Source organism: Malus domestica, chromosome 09, assembly GCF_042453785.1.
Source record: "Malus domestica chromosome 09, GDT2T_hap1".
Lineage (NCBI taxonomy): Eukaryota > Viridiplantae > Streptophyta > Magnoliopsida > Rosales > Rosaceae > Malus > Malus domestica.
Genome location: NC_091669.1, coordinates 27000756 through 27014337, shown reverse-complemented (window position 1 = coordinate 27014337; position 13582 = coordinate 27000756). Strand labels below are relative to the sequence as shown.

At 36.7% G+C, this 13582-nt stretch overlaps 1 protein-coding gene across 1 annotated transcript; it reads right to left on the bottom strand.

The window, feature by feature from the left end:
- Nucleotides 1-11698: 11698 nt before the first annotated feature.
- On the bottom strand, nt 11699-12583 carry LOC103426530 (uncharacterized). Its single transcript, XM_008364615.2, has 2 exons — nt 12401-12583; nt 11699-12046 (listed from the first exon to the last, which is right to left on the bottom strand). Exons 1-2 carry the CDS (start codon nt 12581-12583, stop codon nt 11699-11701), a joined length of 531 nt encoding a protein of 176 aa, XP_008362837.2.
- Between the last annotated feature and the right edge of the window lie 999 nt (nt 12584-13582).

Here is a 13582-nt window from a genome sequence, read left to right as displayed (position 1 = left end):
AATACGACCGTTCAAGTATAAAGTGCAACTCATTTTGTCAAACAATACTGAGTGCCCATCTCGTAAAAGCTTAGAGATGGAAATCAAATTCTTTATACATGAAGGAAAATATAAACAATTTTTAAGTTCCAGGACTTCCCCAGAGGGTAGGTTAAGCATGTAGGTGCCTGTTGCTTTTGCAGAGATTTTAGTGCCGTTCCCAACTCGCACAACCATCTCCCCATTGCTCAGTGGCTTACTCCCCACTAGTCCCTGCATCGTATTACAGATATGTTGACTAGCGCCTGAATCAAATATCCAGGAACTGGAGCTCACTGTAAAAGAACTCTCTATGACAGAAATAGTCTCTTCAAAAGTTCGTGTCATAAGGCTCGCAATGCGCACCCTGTATTTCTTCTTCCAACGTTCATCCTTTCCACAATGAAAGCATGTTCCTTTGGATTTCTTTGCCTTCTTCTTATGCAACCTTTTCCTTATCATTGCATTCTCACTCCCACTGTCCCTTTTGAAACCTTTTTCAAATTTACAGCACATGTCAATCATCTCTTTTAAAGAATGATCGAATCTATTCACTTTATAGTTTACAATAAACTTAGTGAAATCATCCGAGAAAGATGCAAGGAAAAAGTCTTGGGCCATTTTCCCATCGATGGAAGTTCCTAAACTTTTAAGATCTTTAAATATCTTTTCCATCTTTTGTCCATGTTTATGGACCGATGTCCCCATTGCCATTTTGGCATTCATTAGACTACAAACATTTGAGAATCGTACATTACTAGTCTCAATGTCATGCATCTTATGCAAACTTTCAACCATGGCACAAGAAGTGTCCATGTGCTTATGTAGCTTCATAAGCTCCTTACTAAGTGAAGTGAGGATTAAGCATTTGGCTTGTAAGTCATCCTCACAGTGTCTAATATAGTTTTGACACTCCTCCTTTGAAGCTAATTTCGTAGGAGGTACATGAGGAGGGGATTGCTTAAGCACATACAATATGTCTTTCACCTTTGAGACATTCTCAATGTGGCGATACCAAGCAAGGAAACGTTGGCCCTTAAGGCCCCTTTTGTCAAGTATAATGGTGGGTATAATTTTAGGCATGTCGTTCACTACATAACATAACAGAAATCGAATTAGATTGTTTGTTTAAAACTATTTGATTGGGTCTTTGAATCAAATAGTACCACCCACTATTTTTGGCAAATTCCACATCCCTCAATAGAATTCGAGAGTTATATTGAACTCTTAGCGGGTTATGGGAGACTCACCATTACCAAGCCCACCTCACGATGATACGATGTTGGCTAGCAAAAATAATGATGAGAGTATAACGCATTATTCATTTACAACTTTTGTAATTACCCATCCGTTTGGCCTCTAGAGAATGTTGCCTCACGATGATACGATGTCGGCTTCATTGCACTTAGTTAAGTTATTCCCACCATGCTTAGTTTGTATAGGGGTTCAAGAATAGCCTCACGATGATACGATGTCGGCTATCCTCGTTGCCTACACTCACCTCATCATATGTATATGGATTCCTCCTGGATGTAAGCACATGCTTTGTACTTCCCCATGATAGGGTGAAGCCGGTGCATGAGTCACAAACGCTTGGAACCCACCACGGTGGAAGGCCTACGAAGAGATGTTCAAAACATCTCTCGCTTATCAACTTAATATTTGATTTGAGGGAGTAGTTTTGGGCTACATCAAAACATTTTAATCACATTAAAAGAACTTGGGCCTATCACAACCATTGGTCCAAGTTAATATGATTTAGTAGCATATAATACTCCCACTGTTTCGTTGAAACAAGCGAGACTATATGGAACTACTAACGAATGCATTGCATCCTCATATGGACTATATAGTCATATTAGGTTTTAGGATGATTATGAACCGTTTGATTTGATCCAACACGAGCCTTGTGTTGGACCTTGGGTTTAAGGTAGATAGTTGTTGATTTTAGTTACGCGTTTAATCCAATTAAACCGTTATTTCCTATTGGGCGTTGGACCCAACTATTCCATTTTGCATACATATAAACAAAAAGGAATACATGAAATAATAATAAGGGCTTATGCCCTTTTACAACATAAATCAAATGATGGACTTATGTCCATTTACAACAATTCGAATTAATCAAATTACATTCAAATCTACACTACCAAACCCAAACATTCATAATGTAAAGCGGCCAATCACATAGCTCAATTATCGAGGCCTTTGGTTCATAATCACCCTTTTCTTAATCAATCACATTAACTAAGAAAGCAACTTTAAACAATTGGTTTTTGGATCCATAGAATTGATTTAAATGGAACTAAATGAAATGAAAATCCAATTCTCATTAAAGAGAAAACAATTTTGTTCTCATTTTATTTGGGCCAAAAGGAAACTATGACCACAACAATTGGGCCATAATGCAAATACAAAAACTTTTGGGGTCACTTTGTATAAACACAATAGTCCACAACTTCATGTAAATACAACTAGATCCCAAAATTTTAATAATGTAAAAACATCATTAAAGGATCAAAACAATTTGTCCTTTAGAGTTTTTAAGCCTAAACGTAAAAACGTAAACTTTTGGGCCAAAATGCAAAAAACACAAAAGTATCAAAACTTTATGTTAATTGCACAAAAGGCCCCAAAAGGACCCCCACTAGGGGTGGCCGGCCATTTAATGAAAAATTGAAAAATTTCTAAAAAGTTTTTGCAAGTTGATTTTATTAGGTGAGGTTAAAGGTGAAGGTGATGGTTTGTAAGAAAAACTTAAAGTTTATGACAAACATTAAAACCATTTCATCACATCTCACCAATAACATCACCCATCAAATAATAAATCAATTATATACCAAAACTTTATGAAAAACATAAAAATTTAGAATCAAAACTTCAAACCTTTTTGTTCTTGGCAAGAACTTCAAGAACATTTGAAGAACACCATGAAAACTCATAATAGTTCCATGGATGTTTTCATTCACCAAAACTCAATTTTTCACCACTCAAAAGAGGGCTAATATCCTAGGGTACTTAGGGGTTCCAAAAATCACCTTAAAACCATTTTAACAAGACAAACATGAACCCAAAAAGTCACCCTAAGGATTTGGCCGAATTTCCCAAAACTCATGGCACCAAATTTTAGTTCCAATATTCATGCTTAAATGAAATACATCTACAACATTTGAGATGCTAAATGGTCTTGATGGTCTTGATGGTCTCTAAGTCTCTTCACCAAGGTTGTATATTGTGAAGATGATATGGATGACTTAGAGAGATTTTAGATGCTAGTAAAAATCCTCTAAGTGGCCGGCCTCTATGTAGAAAATGAGAGAAAATGTTTCACCCAATTTCTATTAGAAAACCCTAATGAGAAAATTGCTATAAAGTTGCTTTTATAACATTTTCTTTGGTGAGTGGCAAACTTGTAATTAAGCAAGCTTGCCCATTCACCCTAATGGCCGGCCTCTCCTTGTTATTGGGCCAATTTGCCCATTTTGTTTTAGTTGTCATACAACTTAAACATAATGGGCCTTGTGGACCAAAACACTTTTGGGCCCCGAAACCCAAAACCAACATATAAGCCCAATACGAACCTTTCGTATAATTAATTAATCTTGACCATTCTTCAATTAAACCATTTAATTGCTTATCCATTTCATATAATTTCTTCACTAACATCCTTATGTGGTGTGCGATCCATTAGGTTCCAATTAGCGAGGCAGTGGGCGATGTTACTCTTAACGATCGATTGTGAATTGAAACCACATTTCAATTCTCCCTTAAGATTAGTGTTTGCTAATCTTCAGGGCTTCCACAAACCATGAGTGACACCTAGCAGCATATCATGGTTACCCAAGCTAAGTAGAATTGGTTGGAGAACCTATCCAGTTACAACTACAATGCAATACGGTCCTTCTCTAATACAATACTCTTAATCACATTGTTTAAGTGATAGTTTGTTTCATGTCTACTATCCAATGTGATACTTTCCTATATGATTCCTTTGAATATGATTCGGAACAAACTTCCTAAGTCATATTCATATGCTTTGGCCAAAGACTTTAGAATCATATCTTAGAGTATTCTCCTTCCACCATGGAAGGTTAGAGATCCCTTGTTGTGCATTCATATGCCTACATGACTAGATAGCTTGACCCCAACAATGCCGTGGACAATCCGTAGGAATGCCGTTGACATGATCAAAGATCAAGGACCTAACCATTATACATCTATGATGCCTCAGGTCAAAGGACTACTTTGCATATTGCAACTTTAGAGTTCATACATGACATGTATGTTCGAACTCTCTTTTGATCGACGTTCAGTGTACTCGATTACCTTTTCGAGCACCTATGTGTTTGTCTCAGTGTCCAACACCAAATGACTTGAGACTAGTTCATACTCACGTTTGAGTCAACATAACACATACTAACCTTAGCGGATTGTCAATGCCCAATTGGCAATCCTATGGCTAGGAACGTTTTAGGAATGAACATAAGAGAAAGGTCTCGATAATCTAACTCATTAGATCACTTATCTCTTAGAACAAATACATTCCTTGGATTCCCTTATTGCTTAAACACATGATACAATAAATAGTGATTAACAATAAGCTTTGCCCTTCATTAAACATATAAAAGTTTAATACAATAAGTATTCCAAAAGCTATTACATCAAATGAGTGGCTTTGTGGGCATACTTCCAACATAAGGTGCAACACCTTTGTAGGAGTGGATAAGGGCTTCTAGAAACCTAATTTAATGTGTTTTAATCTGAAAATAAATCCCCTTTGCAACTGGAATTAAGTTAGGATAGGATTAGGATAGGATAAGATAAGATAAGGTTGGATAAGATTTTGGATAATGTTCCTTCTTTTGACAAATATGGCAAAGTCAAAGCAATAAAGAGTAAAGTTTAGGAACGCAAATCTGGTTGTGATGCCGGAGCTTCCTAGGTCTTCTTTAATTGCATGGGTTGCCTCCCAAGAAGCGCTTGCTTTAACGTCTTCTAGCCGGACGATACTTCCATTCAAACTCCCCTAGGTCCCACGGCATGGAATTGATCTTTAAATGGGAGATGATACTTGAAATGATCCGGCAATGGTTTAAAGTCAAGAGTGGGTGCCTGAATCATTAACAACATATTAGTATAAACCAAAATTGAAATTCGGGGAGGTGGCTTACCTGTGTGCTCCGACATGAACTCAATGACAAATACCACTTCTTTGAAAGTTTTTGGGACTTTGAATTTGGCTAGATTTACTACGATGGTTGTGATTTGTCCCGTGTCATCAAACTCAACTTCTTTGGGCTTTGGTGTGTCAAATACATCCTCTTTGATGAATTCTTGACATTCTCCAGCTACTTCTTTCTCTTGAATCATTCTTCTTGGTGTACAAAGTCCTTTGAACATTTCAACACAATCTGGAACTTGATTTGTTGCACCAAGAATTGGAATATCATTTCGCACCTTTGGGAAGGCTTCCACGATGTCTTTTTCACTCTCTTCTTTCTTGGGAATCAAAAACCTGCGAGGAAAAGGGACATTCGGAGGAATAACATGAGAAGGAAATGAAATTGGGACGTCCTTACTTGTGGTGGGTGGGTTAGAGGGCTTAAGGGGCTGCGACAAGGGTTGTTCTACCCTTGTCGTGTGTATGTCTTCTTCCTCCTCCTCAATCAACAGCTCCTCATCCATTTCTAGGCTATGTTTGGACGTTTTTAGGTCAGCTCCAACCTCCATAGCACTTCCCCAAGTGATAGCATCATGGATTTCAAAATCTTCCTTCGACTTTTCAACAGTTGAGTTGGAGAGTTCACTTTGCTCTTGAATTTGTACCATGAATTCCATAATCTCTCCCATTTGACTCTTCAATTTATCCAACTTCTTGTCTTGATTTTGTTGGTCTTGCATCAAAGAGGTTAGTAATTGAAGAATTTGATCACTATCCATGGACATACTTGAATTTGATTGGAATTGTTGTGGGGTATGCGGTGGTGGCTGCATAGGCATGGTGTAGAACTCCTCATATGGCTGCCAATATGCATCTTGTTGAGCCTCCTTGGCTTGATTTTGTGAGCCCTGCACCAAACAATTTAATTCATTAAGAATCTGATTATAATCTATTGACGAACCTGAGTTTGATTGAGCATATTGCATAGGTCTTGAATAGAACTCCTCCTCTTGCTGCCAATATCCATCTTTTTGGAATTATTGAGGTTCCCCCCACATATAATTTGAATGATCTCTCCAAGCCAAATTGTAAGTGTTGGAAAACATGTTGTTGCTTGGTTGATCATAGCCTTGATAACCCCACGCATCTTCGTTCACAGTGAATTGAGGATGTTGATGAGTTTGATATCCGTGCCCATATGACACACCAAATGTAGGGACACTTTGCATTGTGTTCCTTCCGGCAATTTGTGACAATTGAGAAGTAAGATTCGCCAATTGAGCTTGAATGGTAGCAAAATCCATGTCTTACTTCTCTGGTACCTGAAATCAAGGAAACAAAACTAAATCAAATATCAAAAGTAAAAATAAAAGACACAAACAGAAACAAATGGAGATTAGCAATTTTGCTAATCCCCGGCAACGGCGCCAAAATTTGATGTGAAAATTAAGTTGACACACAAATTAAACCCTATTGATGACAATTGTAGTAATGATGCAAGTAGGGATCATTCTAGACCGGGGATTAACTAGGGATGCTAATCAACAAATATAAGATAAAAAACACTAAACTAGACTTTATAAACTCAAAACTAACTTAAAACACTCAAAACAGCAAATAACAATAAAAAAGACTCAATTCTAGACCTAACAAGTGATTTGGACGAAAATAGAACTTCAAAGACTCAAAAGATCAAAAGAAAACAGGTTTTGACTCTAAAAACAAGACTTAAAAGCAAGGGGTTTGGTTTTGACAAATTTGAACTTTTAAAACATAAACTTTGTAAACAAACTTAAAGACTCACGAAATTGATGAAATAGAATGGTGAAAGGCTAGTTAGAGGGTTCCTTCTCCACACATGAAACATATGCATACGACTCGATTTCCAGTTACTCTTTCAACAAACCATGAATGACAATGCCCCAAATTAACTAGATTGCACCAATTAATTCTCAGATTTCCCTAAATTCATTGAATTGAATGGAATACGCATTACAACCAAATTACTCTTATCAAGGACCCTAACTATGGAATACGCATGATAGAGACACATATCAAAGATCATTAAGTTCAATGGAAATCATAAGCATTGACGAGGCATTCATAACTATGGAATACGCATGTTACTCTTGCCAAGGATTTACTTAACACAATCGTGACTAGCGACTTTTACTACTTAAGAATACAAGTTAATAACGATTAGGTGAAATTCCCTTATACTCTAGCATCAAATTCATGCATGCAAACTAAGTGTCGACCCTCAATCAACATACATAAACATGTTATCAATCAAATAGATAAGTAAACCACATTCACGATTTATGAAATCATAACTGGAGGAAATCAAGTCATATAAAACATATGATCATGGCTTTGAATTCCCCTCTAACTATAAAGAAATTAGTTCCTCATGTTCGCAAATAAACAAAGATAAATAAATTTAAACATTGACATAAAGATAGAAAACACCTAGAAACGCTCCAACAATCCAAGCTCCTTGAATGGCATGCACGGCTCCAAGAGTCTCCTTCCTTCTCATTTGCAAACTCACGGCACAAGAGGGATGTTTGGGTGAATGGTGTAGTGAAAATATGGTAGAGGGTGGTGACTAAATGGTGCAGCAAAGGATGGTATTTATAGGCTGAAATTCGCAGCCCCTATGTAGCAAAGGAAAAGGATTTAAAGGCGTAATTTGTATAGGATAATAACACACAATCCTTGAAGGAAAAGGCTAAGGCTTTTAGAAACCAAGGGGGAAAGGAATAATCAGGTTTCTAGAAGTTCTAGAAAGGTTTGGGGCGTCACTTTTGTAGGATAAGGGATAAGGCCTTCTAGAAAGGTTGTTTTGTGGCTGATTTCTAGAAAAAACAAGGGATAAGGTGCAACACCTTTGTAGGAGTGGATAAGGGCTTCTAGAAACCTATTTTAATGTGTTTTAATCTGAAAATAAATCCCCTTTGCAACTGGAATTAAGTTAGGATAGGATTAGGATAGGATAAGATAAGATAAGGTTGGATAAGATTTTGGATAATGTTCCTTCTTTTGAGCTGATTTCTTATCTTCCTTGACTTGGATTTATTTCTTCACTCTTTTCAGCACATTCCTAGCCTCTTGAACTTCAAATTCGTCCATCCATCTTGCTCCATTCATAAGCTATCCATTTGGTGCCCAAAACTGCCTCAAAATGCTCCAAATTGCACTTTCTTGCCAACTTTGTCATATGGACCTACAAACACACGAAAATAGCTTAAAACACTATAATAAACACAAACAAACTATGAAAATGCAAGAAAACAAGCTAACAAAGTCGCATAAATATGCTCCTATCAGTTGTGTCAATTTAATTACATGCTTTGCAATCCAATTAAAACATTTTCATTGAGCCATTAGAAATGAAAGACAATCATTCATTGCTAATTAGGGCGTTGGACCCATTTAATCTTTAATCTCATGTCAAAACCCTCTTTTAGTTATGTCTCCTTACCAATAGTTAAAGAAACTCTAGTCTAGCACTAGAGGGAATCAACTAACTAAAAGAGATTAAGAAGTAATAAGAATTAAAAACCGATTTGTTCAAATTCCTACAAATTACACATACTAAGAGGGAGAGATAGATTAATGTTCAACGTGACAAGGTCCAATTGAAACAGTAATTAAAACACATTCCCAAGGTTCAAACAATTTGAGTTTAGCGCCTTATCTCATAGCTCAATTATCGTTTAAGGCATAAGTCCATAGTCACCCATTTTTCTAACTACTTAATCACATTAAATAATCATATGGAATGCAACATAAACATTTAGATTTAGTGCATATGGGCATAATATTATTATGAGTTTAAACAACTAATAAAATTAAAATCAAATATTTTAACTTTTCAAATAGTAGAGGCCTAAATGCAAATATGAAAAGTTAGGGGTCAAACCGTAAATACTTGAAAGTATAAACAACCCTTTTAACATTACAAAAAAGCCCCACAAGTGGGTAATCCACTAGGGTGGCCGGCCAACATAATGGGGATGGGAGGTTTCACCCATCTTGCATTGAACCAACATAAAGTAGAGAAAAAATTAAATTTTGCCTGTCACTTGGTTTTGCTTTAAGGACTTTAGTGAAAAGGGTGATAGAAATTTAACTAGACTAGTCTACGTTTGAATAAATTTTGAGATGGCTATGGATGGTTTGTACATCATCCAAAACCACAAAACAATGCATAAGAAACAAATAAAACCATTTTCACCAAAAACCAAACCATGAACACCAAGAACAAAACCATGAACACATTTTCAAGATTTGTATATTCTTGGTGATTTTTCAAACCCAAAAAAAAAAGTGACAAGATTTCTACTTTCTAGCTTTAAAGTGTGTGTGTGTGATTCAAAATAAAAACACCTTTTTGCCGTGCCCTCCCTATGACTCAAAACCCCAAAATTTGTTCTAAACTCATTCTTCATTCATGCATCCAAAACACCTTTTTGCATACATATCTTTCTCAACTATTGATTTATATTTTTCAACAATTGAAAAACAAAAGATAAACATACTTTGAATGAAGCAATAATATGTCATACATAAAATTAAAACCCATATGCATAAAATCCAAAAGGACACATCATACATAAACCTTTGGCTTTGATACCACTTGAAGGGAAAACCATGGGATTTCATGTGGGATTTCTAGTGACTAGCATGCATATACAATTCAAAATTTATATACGAAAGCAACGGAAGCATGTTATCAAATAATATCAAAGCAATAGTCATGCAAATCCCTTTCAAGATGCATAGGTTTATGTAAGATGCATCAAAAACAAATTTATATAAGAACAACGTTTAGGAGTAGTTTTATACCTCTTGATCTAGATCTTAGACCAAGGATGGACCACCTCCAAGCCCTTTGCTCCTTGAACTCCTTGAGCCTAGCCTCCTTCCTTGCCTCCTCCACTTTGTTTAGAATGAGTGCTCCTAGGTTCTCTTCAAGTTTCCAAAATTGAAAACCTCTAAAGATCCTCACCCACTAGTGTAGTGAGAAGGATGAAGGAATAACCAAAGGGGTGAAAAGATGATTAGCTAAATCCCCCTATGGTGGCCGGCCCTTTGAGTGTTAGAGAGATATTTTTCTTTTTCTCTTTTGTTCTTTTAACACTTCAAAAAACCCTAATGAAACATTTGCTATAAAGTTCCTTTTATAGCCAAAAAGAAACAAGTCAACATTTGACCTTTCTCTCCCTCCTTTGGCCGGCCCCTTTGTGTTGTTTGGGCTTTGGGCTTTTATTTATTTCAAGTCATCCAATGCTTGAATAAAAGCCCAATGGGTTTAGGCCCAATGGGCCCAATTAAACCCGAACGTTTCTTTAAGCCCAAAATGATCTAATATCGCTTTTATGATTTCTTTAGACTTTCTAATTAATCACAACACCTAATTAATCCAATTAATTATTTCCATCATCCATAAATTACTCACTACAAGAGTGTATTGGTGAACAATCATTTTAGGTTCTAATTAGCAAGGCAGTGAGGTGATTGGCACCAATCCAATTGATTATATTTAATCCAATCACTTAGTGAATTAAAACTTACTTTTAATTCACCTTCTTCTTTGACGACTACATTTAATCATCTAGAAGAACTCACAAGCCATGAGTGACATCTAACCATATATCATGGCTACCCAAGCTAATGTAGAAGTTGTTTGGAGAACCTATTCAGTTGGAATTACAATGTAATTCGATCCTTCTCTAAAACAATACTCTCAATCACATCACTAGGGTATGGATATATTATGTCAAACCCCTAATGTGATTATTCCTTCTTATATGATTCAATTGAGTCGTATAGGAACGCTTTCCTTTATTACGCTCGATACTTCGGCCGAAGATTCCAGAATCATATCTTAGAGTATTCATCCTCTCTTAACGAGGATTAGAGATTCCTTGTTGCGCATTCACTTGCCTTCATGACTAAGTGGCTTAACCCCAACTATGTCGTGGACACCCGCGAATGGAGTGACTTTGACATAATCAAAGATCAAGTACTTAACCACAAGACAACGATGATGCCTCAGGTCAAAGGACTACTTACAATATTCCAACCATTAGAGTTACTTGCTTGACATGTGAGTAGACCTCCATGCAAGTACTCTCGTTCGATTGTGTTCAGTGAACTTATTCCCTTAATGAGCACCTACATACTTGTCTTAGTGTCACTACACGAATGGGATGAGACTTTCCATCCTTCTAATTGAAGTGGACATAGTATGTACCGGTCTATGCATTGTCAGTATCCCTCCGACAATCCTATGACCAGGAACCTTTTGGACATGATGGTTATGTGAAGAAGGTCTCTGTAGTCTAACTTCATTAGATTACTTCTTCAATCGATCCATTGTCCATGGATTCACTATTTAGGACATATATCGTTTATAGAGATAGTCCTAAATAGTATCTTTGCCATTTGATGTATAAGAGTCATCTATACATCCATTTATTGTCCTGAAAGGTTTCTTCCAAAGATTGACTTTCAGGGCATATTTCCAACATCTATTTGTCTTGTGCTTCCAGATACAACTTTTCTGATTGGAGGTAACACAACTCTATTCTGCACCTCTTCTGACACACTCCATTCACTCTTGTTTCTAACCGGCCAAATGGGCTTCGCATATGCTAGCACAATTGCATTGGCTGTGTAGAATTTGGAGCACATAGTGTAAACTGATGTGTTGCGAATTCGACATGCAGCAGTTGCATGGACACATGGAAGCTGGTCGAGATCAAACCTTTTACACGTGCATGACTTGGCATTTAGATCAACTATATGATATAAGTCTACCTCATGTACTTGCAATGCATGGTGATTAATGGAAGATACCTGCATAGTTGACAAGTGACAACCAACAACAAGAGACCAATTAATCATAATTATCATATTCTTTTATCAACTTGTTTATTTGTTTAAAACATTTTAACTATGTTTTTGGTTAACAAAATATGTGCACTAACCACATAGATTTGGCCATCATCCAACTCACTCAACCATGAAATATTACATGCTTCATGGCCACAACTGATTAAATAAAGAGTTAAGAGATGCTTTTAGCTTTTTGTAGATTCCTTTTTTTTTTTTTCGTTCGTCTGTTCTTGGTATCGATTCTATGCGAATTAAGGTGTCCAGTGTGCACTAGGAATGTGAAAGTGCATGAAAATGTAAACAAATCATACATACCGACATACGCAAGCCTCTATTTTGATTCTTGTGCACTTTTTCCTCCGCCCACTTTGTCAAGGTCGAATTCCATGAACTTGCTGTGTTTTGACGTTCGTTGAACCACTCTTGGAGTATACTTCTAAGGTGATCCATTAGAGCAATGATAGGCAACTTTCGAGCATCCTTCAGTTTTGCATTCATGGATTCGACAATGTTGGTTGTGATCATGTTGTATCGTTTTCCACTGAAATGTGCCCAAGCCCATCTATGATACCCAATTTATTGAAGATATTTGCCTACTTTTCCATCTTTGATTGCCCAAATATCAGTCATAACACTATTAAACTCTGACACAATGTATGCTTTTGCAGTGTAATATAACTTAAACATCATTTCATCATCACCAAATTTATTCCTCATGTTGCCAGCTACATGATACATACAAGCTCCATGATATGCCTCTGGAAACACAATTTGCACAACTTTACCAATGCTTCCATGTCAATCAGATACAAACACCAAGTCTGTTACCTCTCCAATGGCACTTCTCAATTTTGTAAGAAACCATGTCCATGAAGCGTCATTTTTTGAGTCACCCACACCAAATGCCAAATGATATATTTTATTTTTTCCATCATGGCATACAGCAACAAATAAGGTGCCCAGATATTTACCCTTTAGAAAAGTCCCATCAACTGCAACCACAGGCCTCATAGAACCACGAAATCCCCTTATAGAGGCTCCCATAGCCATGAAAAAGTATAAAAAGTGATTATTGTCATCCGTTTCTATATGTGTTATTGTCCCAGGATTTTTACTTTCTAACATGGCACAATAGGCAGGAAGTGGGGCAAAAGATTCCTCTGGCGATCCTCAGATCATGTTAAATGCATGCTCTCTTGCTCTCCAAACTTTCTCATAGCTCATATTAACCCCAACTTGTGCTCACATATCCTCAATGATGTCTTTAGGTCTATATACACGTGATGCCCCCTCATACTTTGACTTTATAAATTGGCTAGCGACATAACTACTTGCTTGTCGATGATCACGCTGAACAACATCTAATGAACAAGAATGATTAGTTTCAAATTTTCTTACTTCAAAAAATTCTGACACTAGTAACTTGGTTGCACGAAGTCGCCACTTGCAATTATCATCCACACATCTAATTTCCAAATGATCCTTAGTTGATCTTTC

Excerpts from the sequence above, each read along its gene's own strand:
- LOC103426530 (XM_008364615.2), bottom strand. The coding sequence starts at position 12,583 with ATGAATGCAAAACTGAAGGATGCTCGAAAGTTGCCTATCATTGCTCTA. Across the intron at positions 12,047-12,400 it reads ATAGAGGCTTGCGTATGTCG|GTATCTTCCATTAATCACCA; the intron begins GTATGTATGATT and ends TCAACTATGCAG.